The 20,846-nt window shown below is 49.4% G+C and overlaps 1 protein-coding gene across 1 annotated transcript in view; it reads right to left on the reverse strand.

The window, feature by feature from the left end:
* Ctsh (cathepsin H) overlaps window positions 1-19,969 on the reverse strand; it is a 31,907-nt gene extending 11,938 nt beyond the window's left edge. The window contains exons 1-7 of the mRNA XM_045160999.1: window positions 19,885-19,969; window positions 10,704-10,735; window positions 9,836-9,941; window positions 8,603-8,673; window positions 5,540-5,644; window positions 2,304-2,390; window positions 722-777 (exon numbers count right to left, since the gene is read on the reverse strand). Coding sequence (XP_045016934.1) covers window positions 722-777; window positions 2,304-2,390; window positions 5,540-5,644; window positions 8,603-8,673; window positions 9,836-9,941; window positions 10,704-10,735; window positions 19,885-19,969 — 542 coding nt within the window. The remainder of the gene's footprint in view (window positions 1-721; window positions 778-2,303; window positions 2,391-5,539; window positions 5,645-8,602; window positions 8,674-9,835; window positions 9,942-10,703; window positions 10,736-19,884) is intronic.
* Between the last annotated feature and the right edge of the window lie 877 nt (window positions 19,970-20,846).

A 20,846-nucleotide genomic window follows, 5' to 3' on the forward strand; every position in this document is an offset into this window, starting at 1 on the left:
GTCAGCCTCTTGCTAGGGGTGGTGTGAAGTTGCCAGGAGTTAAGGGCCAGACAGTGAGGGGCGACTGGGCGTGCTGGTGGCTCTGGGGCCGGCTGGGGTCTCACCCTCACACGGACAGGCTGGGGCTGGAGCATGGCTCTCTGGCTGGGCCTGCTGTTTAGTGCGTGGTGCAGGCTCCATGGAGGAGGAGCAAGGGGGGTGTCATGCACTAGGGTGACCCTCTCCCCCCAGGGACTTTATGCCTATGATGTGTGTGGAAACAGCCTCAGAGCACAGACCATGTGGAGAACGGGGAAGGGCAGAGTCGCTGCGGAGACGGGAGCAGGTTTCTAGCCACCTGCTGTGGGCATGGCTCAGGAGTGTCACCCGCGCACATGATGTCACTCCCGCAGCCCTTCCCTCTAACAGACAGAGAACTTGTCTAAGGGCCAGTCAGCGATCTGTGTGTGCATCTGGGTTTGGTGACCGATGTGTTTGCCCCTTTATCAACAATTCTTTTGGCCACTGGCTCAGAGGCCTCGGTGGCTGGCAAGGGTGACCAGGCTCAGGGCAGAACTGGGCGACCCCTTGGAAAGATGGTGCATTTCAGAACCGGGCAGCCCTGGGCCCCGGCCTCTGACTGACACGACTTTGCTTTCACTCAGGGAGGCAGCTGGGGTAGCGACCGCAGAGACGGGTGGGAGGCGGGGAGGGGTCTGGGCTCTTCTACTTTGGCACATACCCTTGGCAGCCATGGTTGTTGAAGTTCTGGGCACAGTCTACCAGCTGCTGCTCGGCCTACAGGAAGAAACACAAAGCCAGTGGGCAGACCACGCAGGCTTTAGCGTGAGGCACAAGCCCTGTGGCTTATCCACATTCGTGGTCTGATTAACACTGGGTGGAAATGACCAAAATTAAAAATCCCCCAAGGGAGCAGGGGCTCAACATGTGACTGCAAAGCCAACCTACCCAGGTTCAATTCCTCAATACCTGTGTAAAGCCAGATGCACAAAGTGGCACATGCATCTGGACCTCGTTTGCAGTGGCTGGAAGCCCTGGCTCACCATTCTCTCTCTTTCTGCTTGTAAATAAATAAAAATATTTTTAAAAAATCCACCCCCCCATGGGGAGGGGATATGATAGAGAATGGAATTTCAAAGGGGAAAGTGGGGGGAGAGAGGGTATTACCATGAGATATTTTTTATAATCATGGAAAATGTTAATAAAAATTGAGAAGAAAAAAAAACAAACTCCACCAAGGGCTGGAGGAAAGGGCTGAGTGCTGGATAGATAGAATCATCCAACACACCCCAGACCTACTTAATCACGCAAAGGCTACAAAGTATGTGTGTCCTTGCCGGCCCCACCTCCAGATCTCAAGTGCCAGAGGCAAAGCTCAGCTCAGGAAGCATTTAGATGGCTAATGCGTTGCTGCCGTGTTCAGTGTCAACTGCAGCTTAAAGTTTATTCTGAAGGGTTAATCAAGGGTGGTAAGTTTCCAGTCAGGCAAAGATACAGTGTTCCTTGGGTTAGGAGCGGATCTCAGTTGAAGAACACTTGCTCAGCTTGTCAATCCTTAGTAAAGCAAAATAAAACAGAATAAAAAGCAAAAAAAAAAAAAAAAAAAGAAAAAGAAAAAAGAAAAGAAAAAAAAATATCCTCCCCCAAGGGCGGGGCTATCTCCCTATGCTCCAGAGGGCCAGCAACTGGCACATGTTGAGAGGGCCTCCAGAGCTACCTGGCAGGCAATCAGGCAGCTGAGGGGCATGAGTGGGCTCTGTGTGTACTGAGCACCCAATCCCATAGGAGTGCCCACAGTATGGATCATGTCAGGTGCCCGCCTTGCCTTTTCTCAACCCTGACTCATGTGGTCCTCCTCACCCTCTTCCTCACACAGTGGGACAGCCCCCCCCCCCGGCAGGTATCACCCCCTCACTCAGGGCTCAGGGGATAGACACACAGGCCCTGGCTCTCCGCTCCAAGAAGATACCCAAGCCAGTGTGGGAAGGGGCCCACAACTCCTCCAGGCAGGATCTGTTGCCTTGAGCCCTCCTGGGCTCTCAAAGCCCGATCTCAAGTCTCAGGAACTGAGGACACCCACGTCTACCCAGGAGGAAGACCTTGGGTCAGTCCCTCAGTAAGCCACCATTCTTGCAGGGGAAACCATCCGTTGAGATTCCCATGCTACATGTCCACAAGGCTGGGACAGTAAGACCCAGGGGAAACAGTACTGTTGACCAAAGCCCCAAGGGAGCCTGAAAGCCCATTTCTGGGAGTGGAGTGAGGGGACCTCTGGAAGAGGTGACCCACAGCCTGCTTCTTACCAAAGACAGCATCTTCCCGCTGGCGATGGCCACAGCAGACTCCAGGGCTCCGGTGGTGGAGAAAGTCCAGCAGCTGCCACAGGCTCCCTAGAGGAGCCACACAGGGAGGGAGTCAGTGACGGGACTATCGTAACGCAGCCCCTCTTGCTGTTTTCCCATTCACCAGTGTGGGAACTCTGGTCCCTGAATGTCTTTGCCCTTTACAAAACCCTGCTTCCGGTTTGTCCGTGCCAAGCCACACTCGTTCCAGGAGGCAGGCATCCTCCCCACCATGTGACAGATGTGGCAACTGAGGCTTGAGGGGGCATCAGTTCTGACGAGCACTGGTAGACTCCCAGTCTGGGTTTCTTTCTTCCTTTCCTTTCTCCTTCCTTCCTTCTTTGTTTTTTCTCAAGGTAGCATCTCACTCTAGCCCAGGATGACCTGGAATTCACTATGTAGTCTCAGGGTGGCCTCGAACTCACAGCAATCCTCCTACCTCTGCCTCCCGAGTGTTGGGATTAAAGGCGTGAGCCACCACGCCCAGCTGTTTACCGATGTTTTAAGTCTTCTCTTGGGTCAGCTTTGTCTTTCCGTCCCTCTGCTTATTTTGTCTTCCACATCTCACTTCTGAAATGTTTCTTAAACTCCTTCCTCCCACTCATAGGCCAACCTCCCCCTAGTCTCTTTCTCTTGAATCATTCCCTGCAGGGAAGGAAGACCTGGTGAAAGAGACATCAAGAAGGTCCAAGGGACAAGCTTGGTCATAACCACACATGACTTGGACAGAGACTTGCTTTTTTTTTTTTTTTTTTTTTTTGTAGTTTTTTGAGGTAGGGTGTTGTTCTATCCCAGGCTGACCTGGAACCCACTGTGTAGTCTCAGGGTGACAGTGAACTCATGGCAATCCTCCCACCTTGGCCTCCCGAGTGCTTGGGTTAAAGGTGTGCGCCACCATGTCCAGCAGGGTGGCCTTAAACTTGAGATCCTCTTGCTTCAGCCTCCTGGTGCTGGGATTAAAGGAGTGTGACATCATCTTTGGCAGAGACCTAGTTTTGAGTCCCCTGTCATTTGCTTCTCTTGAGCATGCCATTTCCACACTCTGGGGCTGGAGAGATGGCTCAGCCTAACAACGTGAGCTTGGTTCCCCAGCACCCATGTAAAGCCAGATGCACAAAGTGGTGCATGCATCTTGAATTCATTTGCAGTGGTCGGAGGCCCTGGCACAGAGGTCTCTCTCTCTTTTATCTGTGTCTGTCTCTCTCTGCTTGAAAATAAATAGATAAAAATATTAAAAAAAAAAAAGAGTCTGGGTGTGGTGGTGCATGCTTTTAATCCCAGCACTCGGGAGGCAGAGGTAGGAGGACTGCTGAGAGTTCAAGGCCACCCTGAGACTCCATAGTGAATTCCAGGTCAGCCTGGGCTAGAACGAGATTCTACCTTGAACCTCCCAGTCCCCCTGGGAAAAAAAAAGACACACACCCAAGGGGACTTCTGAACTAATGTTGGGTGTTATGGTTACTGTCTGTAACCACAGAGTGGTCACCATAAGATGCCACGCCACCCCGGACAGCAGTGGTTGTTCCCACTCCAGGGGCTTAGTTGTGGCTGGTGGCCTGGCAGTTGTTACTAAGAGGACCTGGTGTGCCAATGGTGAGCAGGCACAGGCTTGCAGGCTTTGACTGTGGTGAGAGTCTCAGAGGGCTACACACTGCCTTTGCCTGAAGGGGGTGACGGCAGGCTTTCCTCTACCGCACCCCCCACCTCTGCTCAGAGTGGATACTAGTTTGTTCCCAGGGGCTGCTTTGCACATCCCGTTCACCTGGCAAGCCAGGAATGTGGAGAGCCTGGGAGACGTGGAGCTGGGTCACTTGACTTTTTTGTGCCACATGACTGAAAAGAGAACCTTCTCTTTTCAGATGGCAGTGACCTTGGGATGACTCAGAAGGCATCATGGTACTAGAAAGAAGTGACAGGAGTGCTCAGCACTGCAATATATCTCTGTCACACCTTTCAAGGCTCAGGGTCCATTGCAGAAGAGGTGGCGGAAAGAATGTAAGAGCCAAAGGAAAGGTAGGACTCCTTACAACGTGCTCCCCCAGATACAAAATGGCCTGGATATCCATGACCTCACAGTGCCTGACACTACCTACACAAGACCTTCATAAGAGGAGGAAAAGATGATGACATCAAAATAAAAGAGACACTGATTGAGAGGGGGAGGGGATATGATGGAGAATGGAGTTTCAAAGGGGAAAGTGGGGGGAGGGAGAGCATTACCATGGGATATTGCTTATAATAATGGAAGTTGTTAATAAAAAAATAATAAAAACATGTTTGTCACTGGGCGTGGTGGCATTCACCTTTAATCCCAGCACTCGGGAGGCAGAGGTAGGAAGATCACCCTGAGTTCGAGGCTATCCTGAGAATACAGAGTGAATTCCAGGTCGGCCTGGGCTAGAGTGAGACCCTACCTCAAAAAACAAAACAAAAAATAAATAAATAAGAATAAAGCGTTTGTCACGGAGAGTCTCAGTGAAAAGCCACATTTTATGAAAAAAAAAAACAAAAAACCAGCTTGTTTCTCATGGAATGAGGAGTTGGTCTCTTTCTAAGGAGGGGTCACTGTGCCTCTACTACAAGGGAGGGGGCCACACAGCAGGCAGTGGAATAACAGCATGGGGGGCCAGTCTGCAGAGCAGAGTGTATGCCAAGACCTCCCAGCAAGTGGGGGACGGGCAGCACGCTCAGAGGGCCCTGGGCCCCCGCAGAAGCTACCTCTACTATGTCCAGGGTGGGTATGTGGGAAAGGCTGGGCTTGGTTCTGTTCACTGACCACCTGGATAACCCAAGGAAAATAGACAGCCAGGGGAGGGACTGTAGACTGATGCCTTGGTGAGCAAGTGCAGGGCGGGAGGAGATGGGTGGCAGGTAGGGGAGGGGTCCCCGTGTCTAGTTAGACAGGCTGAGGGGATGTGTTTGGGGTGACTCTGCGGGCCAGACCTGGAAAGCGTGGGGGAATTTTAGGCTGTGTGCTTTGAGTGGGGGTGGAGAGTCCACTTGAGGCCTTCAATAGAGGGACCTTGTCATCACCCTGAGCAACGATGGCCCTGGCAGAAGACAGTTGGATAGACCACGAGGAAGAAGTGGGGGAGAGGAAATGCTTGCAAGGGTTCTGTGGTTCCTCTGAATTTCCCGTCTTGTACGTAGTCTGAGGAAGTGGGCGGTGAGGAAGCGTTGGGGATTGCCACACATACCTGATTTTTCACTGGTGAAACGAAATTTCCTTTCTTCCGCCAGTCTACGGAGCTTGGGTAGGGGCCAGTACCTCGAAGGTAGTTACTTCTGGTGGCTGAGCAATTCTGAAAAAAGCAAACGCATTAGTTTCAAGGAAAAAAAAAAAAAAATCCCTGTCTGGCTTTCCAAATGCAATTACAATGGATCATGGAATGGGAAGCTGGGTGTGCTGGTGCATGTCTGGGGAGACGTGGAGTCTGCCACTGGACCGTTTATTTGTGTGTGTGTGTGTGTGTGTGTGTGTGTGTGTGTGTTTACGCCAGGGCCTCTTACCCTTGCAAACAAACTCCAGGTTCATGTGCCACTTTTTGCATCTAGCTTTACGTGGGGTGCTGGGGAATTGAAGCCAGGTCAGCAGGCTTTACAGGCAAGTGCCTTTAACTGCTGAGCCCTGCCCTCAGCATGCCACTTGACTTCTTGCACCAGACGACTTTCATGAGAAAACATGTTTCTCATGGAGAGTTTCAGTGGAAAGCCAAGTGTTGCAGTTACAAGCTCATTGCTGGGATAAAGCATCGACCAAAAGCAGCTGATGGGAGGAGAGCTTTTATTTTGACTTATGGTCGCCAGGGGAAGCTTCATGATGGCGGTGGGGGTGGGGGGTGGGGGGAGACCATGGCAGGGAGGAAGCTGGGCATCTGCCGCAACGGGTGGACGCCAGCAGCAGGACAGTGAGCAGAACTAGCCCTGGCAAGCTAGGGGTTAATAAACGTCAAAGTCCCGCCTCTGTGAGACACCTTCTCCAGCAAGGCTCTACCTCCCAGGCTGCCATCAGCTGGGAAGCAAGCATTTGGAACACACGAGTTTATGGGTTGGGGGGACATCTGATTTCATACATCACACCAAGTTTCCAGGAAAGTAACCTTAACCTTGTTTTTCATGCGGTCCACTTCGAGAGTGGACTGCAGTAGGGAATGGGTCAGCAGAAGAGACTAGGAATTCAAGGTTGCCTTGGCTGCTGCGATAGTTTAAATGTATGCCCCCCAATACATCGGTGTTTTTTTTTTTTTTTCTTTTAAGTTTGTCTTAGGCTGGAGAGATGGCTTGGCTGTTAAGGCGCTTGCCTGTGAAGCCTAAGGACCCATGCTCGAGCTCTCTCAAGAGCCCACCTAAGCCAGATGCACAAAGGTGAGGCAAGTGCAAGGTCGCACATGCACACTAGGTGGCGCAAGTGTTGGGAGTTTGGTTGCAGTGGCTGAGGACCTGGTGTGCCAATTCTCTCTCTGTGTCTCTTTCTCTAGCTTTCTCTAAAATAAACAAATAAAAAATAAAGCTGGGCTGGAGAGATGGCTTAGCAGTTAAAGCATTTGCCTGAGAAGCCAAATGATCCTGGTTTGATTTTCCAGGACCCACGTAAGCCAGATACACAGGGTGGTGCATGCATCTGGAGTTCGTTTGCAGTGGCTAGAGGCCCTGGCATGCCCATTCTCTATCCCCCTCTCTCTCTGCCTCTTTCTCTTTCAAATAAATAAATAAAATATTTTTTTTTTAAAAAAAAAGCTTGTCTCGGGCTGGAGAGACGGCTTAGTGGTTAAGGTGCTCACCTGTGAAGCCTAAGGACCCAGGTTCAAGTCTCTAGGTCCCAAATAAGGCTGATGCACATGGTGGCACATGTGCCTGGAGTTCATTTGCGGTGGCTAAAGGTCCTAGTGTGCCCATTTTCCCTCTCTCTCTTCCTCTCTGTCTCTAATAAAAAGTAAATAAATCTTTGAAGAAAAAAAGCTTGTCTTCAGCTGCCTGGCTGGAGGAGGTGTTACTGTGGGGACATCCTGGGGTCCAGCCCTAAGGTATTACTGAGGACGGAGCTGAATTCCAGCCTAAGGCTCGCAGAGCACTTGAGCTCTTCCTGGGTCCCTGCTGTTTTGCTGTTGGTTTTGCGCTTGCTTGTTTGTGGTAGTGGCTGGCTGCTGGCGGCTTTTCCTCTGTGTGTACCTGTGAAAGGGGGCCAGACTCTTGCCATCCTGGAGCTTCCCCTGGATCTGCAAGCCTGAAATAAATAAATCTCAATCCTCCCATAAACTGTATCTGCTTTGGAAGTTCATCCCAGCAGCATGGAGCTGTGTGCAATGTGCAATAACTAAACAGTGAGACTGAGGCTAAAAATAAAAAGAAGCCGGGCGTGGTGGCGTACGCCTTTAATCCCAGCACTCAGGAGGTAGAGGTAGGAGGATTACCGAGAGTTCGAGGACACCCTGAGACTACATAGTGAATTCCAGGTCAGCCTGAACCAAAGTGAGACCCTACCTCGAAAAACTAATAAATAAATAAATAAAGGAAGAAAGGTTTGGGGTTGAGGAGATGGTTGAACCAGTAAGAGTGGTTGTTGCATAAGCAAGAAGGCCTCAGTTTGATTCCCAGCACCCATGTAAAAATATGGGCATGGACATAACTGCCTGTAGTCCCAGTCCTGGGTGGGGTGGAGACAGGAGAATCACTGGAGCTCACTGGTCATCCAGTCTGACCAAAAATCATAGTTCCAGCTTCAATGAAAGACTTCCCCTCAAGGAACAAGCAGAGGGGAGATAGAGAACACCCACATCATCCTCTGGCCTCTGACATATGTGCCAGAGGCATGTGCATCTATACACACACGTGTACACATTATACGTCACCATCGCACATCATAAAACAAGTTTATCTGAGCCGGGCATGGTTGTGTACACCTTTAATCCCAGCACTCTGGAGGCCAGGTTAGGAGGCTTGCTGTGAGTTCGAGGCCAACCTGGGGCTACAGAGTGAGTTCTAGGTTAGCCCAGGCTAGAGTGAGACTCTGCCTCAAAAACAGCAACAAAATTTATCTGAAATTTAATTTTAATAGGGCATCTGTGTTTTACCTGGTAATTCTACATGATGGGTTGGAGTCATGTTGCTAAGGCCAGAGCGGTTGCTGGGTTGATAACTGTGCCCTCAAAGAATTGAGGGACACTGTCCTGGGGGGAACTGAGCCTCACTGGAAGCAGCAGGCACAGAGCTTGTTGCAAAGGATTGAGTGGAAAGATCCTGATTGATTGGTTTAAACCTACCTGTGGCAGTGACCAAAGGTATTTGTGTTTTATTTCATCGAAGCTCATGTCTGAAAACTGGTTCAATGCCACTGAAAAAGAGAAGGGAAAACAAAAACAAACACTCCAATGAAATAGAGTTTAGTGAATCAAGCAACAGAAGAAAAAAAAAAAAATCCTCCTTATTCACCTGTGTTCTATTTAGGGCCATGACACCATAAAATGTTAAACTTAGTATGATTCAGTATGACAAAGTCACCCTAACCCTGTGCCTCAGGACTGGCTGGGGAGCTTGTTAGCAGATGGGGGCACCCCAGAGATGCTGACCAAAACAGCTGGTCTAGGGTGGGGCATGGACACCCACTGTTCCAGAGTCTCACTGCGAGTCTGATGGACACCCAGGCAAAGACCCATCCCATCTGCGCCACGTTAAGTTTTCACAGTAGCCCAGTGAGGACAGCACTGTCATCTCCACTTACGACCCACGTCAACCCCCAGCCCCAAGGTCACACGCTAATGCTAGGCAGAAATGAGACGCAAACTTCAGTTTCTTCTGGTTCCTGCTTGGTGCCCAGGGTCCAAACTTAGGTGTCACAGTCCTCAGGAGCTAAGCTGGATGTGTGTGCTGCTTTTTCTTTCCTTCCTTCCTTCTTTTCCCCCTTTCTTTCTTTCCTTCCTTCTTCCCTCCTTTCCTTCCTTCCTTTATTCCTTCCTTCTTTCTTTTTTTTTTTTTTCAGGTAGAGTCTCACTCTAGCCCAGGCTGACCTGGAATTCACTCTGTAGTCCCAGGCTGGCTTTGAACTCATGACGATCCTCCTACCTCTGCCTCCCAAGTGCTGGGATTGAAGGCGTGCGTCACTGTGCCTGGCGGGTATGTGTGTTTCTAGTGTTGCTAATCGGGCTGAAGCACATGTTCTAGGAACCGCTCTAGGAGGCACTGCCCCACAGCAATACAGACAGAACTTGGCACCCGAGCCCTATCTCTGTTGGCAGGGATGGGGCCAAGGTTTTTCTAGAATTGTTTTGATTCTCAGCATATCAGCACTATTCTAAATTTACGCCCCTGCGCTACATGGAGGATGACAGCGAGGGCCACAAACGGAGGTCAGCCAAGAGCAGACAGCCTCAGATACCCATGAGCCCCAAGTGAACCCTGTCAACAGCCAGGGGTGCTGAGTCCTCTCCAGATCAGAGATGGTCCAGCCCTCCTGTGACAGACAAGCCCGGAGGAAGGGTGTCCTGTCCCCACAGTACTTTTAAACGTGTGGTTCCTCTCATTGTGGGCGTTGATCTTCCTCAAGTTGCGGGCGAACACCTGCAGCCTGCGATGGTACTCCTGCGAGCTGTACGTCTTCTGATGCTGCAACAGAGCACAGCGGCAGCGAGTGTGAACCAGGAAGGAGCTCACGTGCCGAACGGTTTCTTTCTGCCCCGGGACTCTGTCCGCTGGCCAGAGTGAAGACCATGAAACTACCTGAAAACTGGCCAAGCGTTTAGAAGTCCTGGTGACAAGACCTACCAAGGGCAGGTCCCTGTGGCCAGCATGGTTGATTCCCAAGTCAAGTCCTTGGCAAACCTCACCACTTTTCAAAATTGCATGTGCTGGGTTTATCGACTGATCTTGCAGCTAGGTGGTTCAAATACGAAATATGGAAGTGAATTCTAGACAGGCTCGTCAGTGACACCACAGTTTGGAAGGAGCTTTTTTTTTTTTTTCTTTTTTGTGTGTTTATTTATTTGAGAGAAAGACACAGAGATAGAGAAAAACAGGCAGGCAGAGAGAGCTAGAGTGTGGGTGTGCCAGGGCCTCTTGCTACTACATATGAACTCCAGACACATTGCCACGTAGTGCATCTGGCTTTATGTGGGTACTGGAGAATTGAACCCAGGCCATTGGGCTTTGAAAGCAAGAGCCTTTGACTGCCGAGCCATCTCTCCAGTCCCTGGAAGGAGTTTTCTTAACTGTATCTTTCCCAGCGTTTGGCTGATTAGTCTGGAAAGACGCAGGGTAGGGCGAGGTTGGAAAATCCCTCTTTGGTCTCAAATCTGGTACAGTTTAGTTTACTAACAGGAAACATTGTGAAATGAAAAACTTTTCAGAAAAGAGAAGCTGGGCACTGACCTGTGTCATCCATGACTTGAAGTGAAACTTCTCTGTATAGACAAAAGAAAAGAAAAAGAAAATTAGGCCTGGGTACTTCATGGTAATGTTGACACTAAAGCCAAGTAGGAAATTTTAGAACTGATTTGCATTTAGAAAACTAAATTATGGGTTGGAGAGATGGCTTAGCGGTTAAGGTGCTTGCTGGCAAAAACAAAGGACCCAGGTTCGATTCTCTAGTACCCATGTAAAGCCAGATGCACAAGACAGTGCATGTAGCTGCAGTTTGTCAGTAGCTAGAGGCCCTGGTGTGCTCATTGTCTCTTCCCACTCTCTCTGCCTCTTTCTTTCCTTCTATTTCCTAATTTTTATTTATTTATTTGTAAGGAGAGAGAGAAGAGAGAGAAACAGAGACAGAGAATGGGCACACCAGGGCCTGTAAGCGAAGCAAATGAACTCCAGATGCATGTGCCCCTTGTGCATCTGGCTAGTGTAGGTCCTGGTGAATTGAACCTGGGTCCTTTGGCTTTGCAAGTAAATCCCTTATCTGCTAAACCATCCCTCCAGCCCCGTTTATTTATTTATTTTTTAATGTGTGTGGATGGGCATACGTGTCAGAGGACAGCTTCAGCGTGTTTGTCCTCTCCTACCTTCTTTTTTAATTACTTAATTAATTAACTTAAGAGAGACAGAGAGAAAGAGGCAGACACACAGAGAGAGAATCCTTCCACTTTCTTTTTGAGACACTGTCTCTTTTGTTTTGCCACTGTGGGCTTCTGGGAGCTCTACCTCCCATTGATATGAGTTCTGGGATGACCGATTCTTGTATGACCTTGTGTTAGGCTTTACATAGATGTTGGGGAATTGAACTTGGGCTGGCAGGCTTGCAAGCAAGCACCTTCAAGTGCTAAGGCCTCCTGATAATACTCTCCCCCACCCCCGCCCTGAGGTAGGATCTCACTCTAGCTCAGGCTGACCTGGAATTCACTATGTAGTAGGCGTGCGCCACCACACCCTGCTCTCCTGATACACATTTAGTCTGTGTGTTAGAAACTAAGTGGCTAACCTCAGTGAGCAGAAGAAATTTTTGGAGCTTTGGGGTATTGTCTCTTGTTTCATGGGGTGCAGGTTTCCTGAGAATATTTCAACTGTGAAAGTTCATTGAAACTCATAATGACTGGGGTACTTATGATATTATAGTTCACTAAGAAGTTAATTAAAAACTTATGTGTGGGCTGGAGAGATGGCTTAGCGGTTAAGTGCTTGCCTGTGAAGCCTAAGGACCCTGGTTCGAGGCTCGGTTCCCCAGGTCCCACGTTAGCCAGATGCACAAGGGGGCGCACGCGTCTGGAGTTCGTTTGCAGTGGCTGGAAGCCCTGGCACGCCCATTCTCTCTCTCTCTCTCTGTCTTTCTCTCTGTGTCTGTCTCTCTCAAATAAATAAATAAAAATTAAAAAAAAAAACTTATGTGTGACATGGAGGGATGGCTTAGCAGTTAAGGCACTTGCCTGAGAAGCCTAAGAAGCCAGTTTTGACTCTCCAGAACCCACATGAGCCAGACGCAGAAAAGGTGAGGCAAACGCAAGGTTGCACATGCCTACAAGGTGGTGCAAGCATTTGGAGTTCAATTGCAATGGCTGAGGCCCAGGTGTGTCAATTTTCTCTCTGTCTCTTTCACTCTCTCTCTTAAACTAAAAATTAAACAACAACAACAAAAAACCATGGGCCCCAAGGGTCAGCAAATGTTTTCTCAAAGGGCACAGCTAGGAAATTTTTGTATTCTTTAGCAAAGGATATTGCTGTATAGTCCAGGCTAGGCTTGAACTCAGAATTCTCCTGTCTTGCATCCTGAGAACTGGGGTAACAGGTGTGTGCCACCATGAGAAATGACACAAATATTTTAACTTCTGCAATCTCTATGGTCTCCACCACATTACTTATCTAGATGGAGTGATGGTTCAGTGGTTAAAGGTGCTTGCTTACAAAACCTATTTGCTTGGGTTTGATTCCCCAGCACCCACATAAAGCCAGGCACATAACGTGGACATGCATCTGGAGTTTGTGTGCAGTGGCAAGAGGCCCTGGTGTGCCCATACTCTCTCTCTCCTCTTTTTTTTTTTTTTTTTTTTGAGGTAGGGTCTCACTCTAGCTCAGGATGATCTGGAATTCACTATATAGTCTCAGGGTAGCCTCGAACTCACAGCACTCCTCCTACCTCTGCCTCTCAAGTGCTGGGATTAAAGGCGTGCACCACCACTCCCAGATCTCTCTTAAATACATAAATAAAAGCGTTAAAAAATAAAATCTACATCATTCTTTTTTTTTTTTCTTCAAGGTAGGGTCTCACTCTAACTCAGGCTGACCTGGAATTCACTATGGAGTCTCACTCAGGGTGGCCTCGAACTCATGGCAATCCTCCTACCTCTGCCTCCTGAGTGCTGGGATTAAAGGCGTGTGCCACCACGCCCAGCTCTACATTGTTCTTTTAAAGCTAACCAATGGAATTTAAATAGTACTATAATTTTTATTTACTTATTTATTAGAGAGAGGGAGAGAAGGGGGAGAGTATGAGCATGCCAGGGCCTCCAGCTACTGCAAATGAACTCCAGACCCATTTGCCACCTTGTGCATCTGGACAATTGAACCTGGGTCCTTTGGGCTACATAGGCAAGCTACTTAACCACTAAGCCAAATATTTTATTTATTAATTTATTGGCAAAAGAGAGAGAAAGAGAGAGAGAGAGAGAGAAAGAAGAAAGAGGCAGATAAAGAGAATGGGCATGCCAGGGCTTCTAGCCACTGCAAACAAACTCCAGATGCATGTGTCACCTTGTACATCTTGCTTACATGGTTCTTGGGGAATTGAACCTGGGTCCTTAGGCTTCACAGTCAAGCCCCTTAACCACTAAGCCATATCTCCAGCCCTAAATTTCAGTTTCTTGTTCTCCTTGAACTCCCATCAATCCATCTCACAGCATTGTAGCCCAAGGGAACACACTTATAATTGACCACCTCACAGTTACATCTTTTAAAAAATATTTTATTTACTGCCCAGTAAGCACTTCTCTTAATGTTCATACCCATATATTAATGCTACTCTCATTTTTGGTTGAGAACCTTCTCTTTTTAGATGGCAGTAACCTTGGGATGACTCAGAAGGCATCATGGTACTAGAAAGAAGTGACAGGAGTGCTCAGCACTGCAATATCTCTGTCACACCTTCCAAGGCTCAGGGTCCATTGCAGAAGAGGTGGCAGAAACAATGTAAGAGCCAAAGGAAGGGTAGGACTCCTTACAACGTTCTCCTCCAGACTCAAAATGGCCTGGATATCCATGACTTCACAGTGTCCAACACTACCTACACAAGACCATCATAATAGGAGGAAAAGATGACATCAAAATAAAAGAGAGACTGATTGAGATGGGGAGGGGATACGATGGAAAATGGAGTTTCAAAGGGGAAAGTGGGGGGAGGGAGGGAATTACCATGGGACATTGCTTACAATCATGGAAGTTGTTAATAAAAAAAAACAAAACTTAATTTTTAAAAAATGGCAAAAAATATTTTATTTATTTATTTGCAAGGGGAGGATGGGTGTTCCTGGGCCCCGAGCCACTGCAAATGAACTCCAGATGCATATACCACTTTGTGCATCTGGCTTCACATGGATATTAGGGAATTGAACCTGGGTTGCTAGGCATTACAGGCAAGCACCTTAACCACTAAGCCACCTCTCCAGCCCACATCCTTTATTTATTTTTTAATTTTAATTTCAATTAATTAATTTATTTTGGTTTTTACCTTGCTCACTCTAGCTCAGGCTGACCTGGAATTCACTCTGTAGTCTCAGGGGGGCCTTGAACTCACAGCAATCCTCCTACCTCTGCTTCCCAAGTGCTGGAATTAAAGGCATAAACCACCAGGCCCAGCTAGTCTCCCTTTTATTCTGATGTCATCATCCTTTTCCTCCTGGTCTTGGGTAGGTGGTGTCAGGCGCTGTGAGGTCATGGATATCCAGGCCATTTTGTGTCTGGAGGAGCACTCTGTATGGAGTCCTACCCTTCTTTTGGCTCTTACATTCTTTCTGCCACTTCTTCTGCAATGCACCCTGAGCCTTGGAAGGTATGATAGAGATATTTCAGTGCTGAGCACTCCTCTGTCACTTCTCACTATTTTTTTGAGGTAGGGTCTCACTCTAGCACAAGCTGACTTGGAATTCTCTTTGTCGTCTCAGGGTGGCCTTGAACTCACAGCGATCCTCCTACCTTTGCCTCCTGAGTGCTGGGATTAAAGGCATGTACCACCATGCCCGGCACTTCTCACTTTTTAAAAAATATTTTTAAAAGTTATTTCATTTATGAGAGAGAGAGAGAAAATGGGTTCACCAGGGCCCTCAGCCACTGCAATGGAACTCCAGATGCATGCATCACCTTGTGCATCTGGCTTACGTTGGTCCTGGGGAATTGAACCTGAGTCTTTTGGCTTTGCAGACAAGTGTCTTAACTGCTAAGCCATTCCTCCAGCCCCACCCCCATCCTTTTAAAATGACATATTTTATTTACTTATTTCTGAGAAAGAGAGAGAGAAAAAAGGAAAAAAAGAAGTTTGGGTATGCCATGGCTTTTTGTCACTGCAAACACACTCCAGATGCATGTGCCACTTTGTGGATCTGGCTTTATGTGGATACTAGAGAATGAAACCCAGGTCAGCAAGCTTTGCTGTATCTTATACTGTGTGTTTAACACTGAGCCAGCTCCCTAGCCTACATCCTCCTTCTTCTTCTTCTTCTTCTTTTTTCAGCAACAAAGCATCAATCTAAATTATTTTTTCCTTAAGTGTTATAAACATTTATTCTGGATTGAATAATCACCATAATAATTATGAGTACAACTGACTGCAATGTTTCAAATACATTGTACATTATGAAAAGTGGTTGCTCAATTTAAAAAACTAAAAGCTGTCGTGGAAGTATATCTCCTTTCTTTTTTTTATTTTTTATTTATTTATTTGAGAGTGACAGACACAGAGAGAAAGACAGATAGAGGGAGAGAGAGAGAATGGGCGCGCCAGGGCTTCCAGCCTCTGCAAACGAACTCCAGACGCGTGCGCCCCCTTGTGCATCTGGCTAACGTGGGACCTGGGGAACCGAGCCTCGAACCGGGGTCCTTAGGCTTCACAGGCAAGCGCTTAACCGCTAAGCCATCTCTCCAGCCCTCTTTTTTTTTTTAATTGACAACTTTCATGATTATAAAGAATATCCCATAGTAATTCTCTCCCTCCCCCCAGTTTCTTTGAAACTCCATTATACACCATATCCCCTCCCCTTTCTTCTTCCTCTTTTCTTCTTTATTTTAGACAGGGTGTGGCTATAAAATCCAGGAAGGCTTCCATCTCCTAAGTGTTGAGATTATAGGCCTGAGTCACCGTGCCCCGCCAAAAGGAGCCTTGGCAAGCCAAGGGCCTGGAATTGGCTTTGCTGAACACCCCCAGGGCCCGGATCACTTGGAGTATCTCCTCTCCCGTCACACACCAGGGCTCTGTACCTGCCTGCACAGCAAAGACCGCTGCGGCGTGGTGTTTGTGTCTCCCTCTGCGGGGCCCACCCCGCTCTTGAAGTCAAGCTCCCCCAGTCAGGTAGCTCTTTTAGGCAGTTAGGGTGACTGGGCCCCTGAAAGTAAGAAACAGGAATGTCTTTGGGCCTATCCTTGCAGTCAGCACTTGCTAGAGATCAAAGGATGATCTGATTGCTTATCTCTTACCTAGTTCCCTAGACTTGTTTTCCCCACAAATGACCTGGACCCGGGGCCCCTCCTTGAGAGGGAAGCCTTTCCTACCTAGCATTGTGGTTGGTCAAGCTTACACCCCAGAACTTGGCATCATGGCCAGGCTCTTCCTGAGACAGCCCCTAGCCCAGACCTATCCTACCCTCTACCCTGGCACACCTGAGCCGAAGGTAGGACCCACCAGCATAAGGTTATAAATAAATTTGCCAGGGGGTCAAGGTCTCTGAGCTGCCTGACCATTTGTGAACCTCTAGCTGCTGGTGAGTTTCCCTCGGCTTGGCCCAGGTCCAGCTGGGACAAACTGAGGGGAGAGCCCCCTAGCCCTTACTTTCCGTATGGGTTATTTGTTCACGTGGCAAGAGCTCTTTGAACTCTTTCCTGTCCTCTCCATGGTTTTTCCAGACCCACCATATGGGCTCTCAAGCCATGTACGTGTATCCATTCTCATTTCCTTGGTTCTGTACTTCTCTCAATAAATATCATAAGTTAATAATTATCCTTCTCAGTCTAATTTTATTCAATTCCTTGCTTAAAAATAGACAAGAATGCTGGGTGTGGTGGCCACGCCTTTAATCCTAACACTCAGGAGGCAGGGGTAGGAGGATCACTGTGAGTCCGAGGCCACCCTGAATAGTGATGTCCACAGTGAATTTCAGGTCAGCCTGGGCTAGAGTAAAACCATACCTTGAAAAAGAAAAAGAAAACAAAAAAAAAAAAAAAAAAACTAGGGCACTGCTGGGCAAGGTGGTGCACACCTTTAACCCCAGGCTTCCAGAGGCAGAGGTAGGAGGACTGCTATGAGTTCAAGGCCGCCCTGAGACTACATTGTGAATTCCAGGTCAGCCTGGCTAGAGACCCTACCTCGAAATACCAAAAAACGAGAAAAAGAAAAAGCACCCCAAAAAGTAGTAGGCATGAATGAACCCAGGGCTTAGGATTCAAGGACTTTCCTAACCATGCCCTTCCCCCCTCCCCCCAGCACCTCGTTACAAAGCCATGCCATTAGCTCTCTGGAAAGAAAATGCATTATTTCCCCAACACAGGTCCTGAGTGGGAGGCAGGAGATTCCAAATCCTGGTTACAGGCCCTGCTGCGGCTGACGCCTCCAGAAAAGAGCTCAGCTCAGGACCAGGATCTACAGGAGGAGGCCTGACCTACGCCTCTGGGGTGGGGCTGGGGTTTCCTGAAACAAGAGGTGTGAAAGCCCAGGGACTTCTCATTGTTAAGTCAGTGACAGAAAAAGAAGAAAAGACCAGATGACCTCAGGGCAACCTGAAGCAGAATATGATTTTTAAAAATTATGATGGCATGATATGGTGGCTTAGGCCTGTAATCCCAGCATTACAGAGGAGGCAGGAGAATCAGAACTTTATTATTATTATTATTATTATTTTTAAATTTTTTTAAAAAAATATTTATTTATTTGAGAGCAACAGACACAGAGAAAGACAGATGGAGGGAGAGAGAGAGAAAATGGGCGCGCCAGGGCTTCCAGCCTCTGCAAACGAACTCCAGATGCGTGCGCCCCCTTGTGCATCTGGCTAACGTGGGACCTGGGGAACCGAGCCTCGAACCGGGGTCCTTAGGCTTCACAGGCAAGCGCTTAACCGCTAAGCCATCTATCTCTCCAGCCTGAGAATCAGGACTTTAAGGTTGTCCTTGCATACTAGAGATTCGGAGGCCAGCCTGGGCTACATGAAACTGGCACCAAAAATATGAAAAGAAGAAAAAGAAGTGTGCTGTGCAGCCAAGTCCGAGAAGGAGCCACAGTAGGGCCTGGAAACCACAGCCCGCTGCCTCCTGCTTTCCTGTGACCTCCCAGGGGCTTTTTAAAAAATATTTCTACATGGCTGGTGGTGGGGAAGAACAAGAGCACCAGAAAATCATTTGAAATTCAAAACTCACCGTCTATAAATAAACCTTTATCAGAACAAGATCATGCTGAACTTACTCATTCAGTAACCATGGCTGCTTTTGTTCTATAGCCGGAGTTAGGCAGTTGCTACAGAGATCAGTGGCCCCAAAGACCTAAAAAATATTTACTAGCTGGTCTCTTACAGGACTTTGCCAAGCCCTGCTTTAGTGTCAAGGCGCCTTCTCTGAGTCATTCTTCTTCCACGTTGGCGGCCTGCCCAAATCAAGAAAAGCCCTAGCTTGGGGGCAGCCGAGCTCCCTTAGGTGGGGGGGCTAACCTAGAGCTTCCGGGATTGCAAGGTTAGGGGTGGATATGTATTTATCGATATAAATGCCTGGGACCAAGAATTTGTCTCAATGATCGTTGCCCTGCCTCCAGGTTGGTCCTATACTACTCTTACCTGCTGTCCCCAGGGTCAGGGGACAGTTGGTCTTGTCAAATTGGAGCTGAGGTTGGAGTTCTGGGCAATGGAGAGGCAGGGAAGGAGTGAGGGAGTAAGGCGCTGCAGGATCAGAGCTGGAAGCTAGAGTCACAGCGGGCCTGACCTGGGTGTGTGTGTGTGTGTGTGTGTGTGTGTGTGTGTGTGTGTGTGCGTGCGTGTGAGACCTGATCCCGAGGAGGGGGTCCTGTGTGTGTGTGTGTGAGACCTGACCCCGACGGGGTACTGTGTGTGTGTGTGTGTGTGTGTGTGTGTGTGTGTGTGAGACCTGACCCTGAGGAGGGGGTACTGTGTGTGTGTGTGCGCGTGAGACCTGATCCCGAGGAGGGGGTCCTTTGTGTGCGTGTGTGTGTGTGTGTGAGACCTGACTCCGAGGAGGGGGTCCTGTGTGTGTGTGTGTGTGACCTGATCCCGAGGAGGGGGTCCTGTGTGTGTGTGTGTGTGTGTGTGTGAGACCTGACCCCGAGGAGGGGGTCCTGTGTGTGTGTGTGTGTGTGTGTGTGAGACCTGACCCCGAGGAGAGGGTACTGTGTGTGTGTGCGTGTGAGACCTGACCCCGAGGAGGGGGTACTGTGTGTGTGTGTGTGTGTGTGTGTGTGTGAGACCTGATCCCGAGGAGGGGGTACTGTGTGTGTGTGCGTGTGAGACCTGACCCCGAGGAGGGGGGTCCTGTGTGTGTGTGTGCGTGCGTGTGTGTGTGAGACCTCCTGTGTGTGTGTGTGTGTGACCTGACCCCGAGGAGGGGGTCCTGTGTGTGTGTGTGTGTGTGTGAGACCTGACCCCGAGGAGGGGGTCCTGGGGTTCGCCTCCAGCACACCGGGGGTCCCAGGGATGGACAGTGGCTGTTGGAAGTTGGTGCAAGGAACGAAGACCTGCAAGGCCGTTCCCGTGGGCCTCGGTCAGGCACAGATCAACCTGGGTGCCCCAGCCTGGGGTGAGAGGGCAACGGGGGGCCCGCGGGCTTCTTCTCCGGCAGCACCGCGCTCCCTCCGCTCCCGACGGCCCGATCGATCGGCCGCCCCTCGGCAGCGCCGTCCCGCCCGCCCCTCCCCAGCCCCGCGTACCTCGGGAGCTCGCGGTCGGCGCGGCGCAGGCGGGGGCGCCCAGCAGCCAGGCCCCGGCGCAGAGCAGCGGCAGCGCGGCCCACATCGCGGCGGCGGCGCGGCTCTGGTCCCGGGCCCCGCGGAGGTGGCAGCCCAGGCGGCGGCCCTGGGGGCGGAGGGCGGGCCGGGCGCCCCTGGAGGTGGGGCGGCGCGGGCCTCCGAGCTCCTCCAGCCCGCAGCCCGCCCCAGTCTCCTTTACTCAAGTAGGAAAGACTCCTCCTTGGTCAGCCAGTTGGATCGGGAGTCCTCACCCTTGTCCAGGCAGGTGTCGGTGGAAAGGGCCCCTTTGGCCACTCCACACCCGCATCCCATCTCCCGGGCCCCCCCCATCTCTTTTCCTTAACCACACTCCCTAGGCCGTCCCTCCACGCTTGGAATGAGGAAGAGGAGGAGGTACTTTAAACAGGCAATTTTGTTTTATTCTACTGAGGAAGTCACACTGTAGCTCCAGGCCATTTTCTTTCTTTTTTTTTAAAAAAAATATTATTAAAAAATATTATTTACTTATTTGAGAGGACCTTCAGCCGCTGCCAACAAATTCCAGATGCATGCGCCACCTTGTGCATCTGGCTTACGTGGTTCCTGGGGAATCTAACCTAGGTCCTTTGGCTTTGCAGGCAAGTGCCTTAACCGCTAAGCCATCTCTCTAGCCCAGGCCATTTTCTTTACTTTGCAAATCAGAAGCTGATAGGTAAGGAGGCGCTTACGAAATAACCAAGAAGGCCCATTTCAGACCTGGAAGCCCTCGTTGACATCCCACTGGACATGCTGAGTGGACTCAAGACCTTGAGCACGAGGCTTCACCTGCATCATCATCCTGCCAAACGGCAAGTTCTTGACTCCCGGTTTTACAGATGGGGAAACTGAGACTCAGGACTAGTACATATGCAAATCACTTGAAGAGGCCTTGCCCAAAGGCCAGG

This window comes from Jaculus jaculus, chromosome 10, assembly GCF_020740685.1.
Source record: "Jaculus jaculus isolate mJacJac1 chromosome 10, mJacJac1.mat.Y.cur, whole genome shotgun sequence".
NCBI lineage: Eukaryota > Metazoa > Chordata > Mammalia > Rodentia > Dipodidae > Jaculus > Jaculus jaculus.